Source organism: Phalaenopsis equestris, unplaced genomic scaffold (genome assembly GCF_001263595.1).
Source record: "Phalaenopsis equestris unplaced genomic scaffold, ASM126359v1 Scaffold000352, whole genome shotgun sequence".
NCBI classification, from domain to species: domain Eukaryota; kingdom Viridiplantae; phylum Streptophyta; class Magnoliopsida; order Asparagales; family Orchidaceae; genus Phalaenopsis; species Phalaenopsis equestris.
Window position 1 is genome coordinate 877,538 of NW_018164794.1, and position 303 is coordinate 877,840.

General features: G+C 36.0%; 1 protein-coding gene across 1 annotated transcript in view; it reads left to right on the plus strand.

The window, feature by feature from the left end:
• Positions 1-174: 174 nt before the first annotated feature.
• LOC110026121 (alpha-mannosidase 2) overlaps positions 175-303 on the plus strand; it is a gene marked incomplete in the record, with an annotated part of 25,501 nt that continues 25,372 nt past the window's right edge. Inside the window, 1 exon segment of the mRNA XM_020726937.1 lies at positions 175-300. Within this exon segment, the coding sequence (XP_020582596.1) occupies position 300 (1 nt within the window).

The window sequence follows — 303 nt, forward strand, 5'->3', positions numbered from 1 at the left end:
ATATATATATATAAAATAGTATAGTAATGAAAATATTTATATTTAATTTTTATTTTTAATAGTAAACTCTACATATGCTATAGTGAGTTAGTAACTTGTTTCTTAAAACATCAGGACAATTAAAGGGCCTCTTTCATCGTTTATTTTTCTTTTTTATTTTCAGTCAAATATGAAAATTCACGATGACTTGGAGTATCTGACCCGTTCCATCCCTCTTTTGCCTTTCTCCCCCCCCACCATCTTTCTCCCGGCAGAGAACGAGCGGGCGGGAAGTTGAACCAGTCGCCATCCCATCGCCGACTC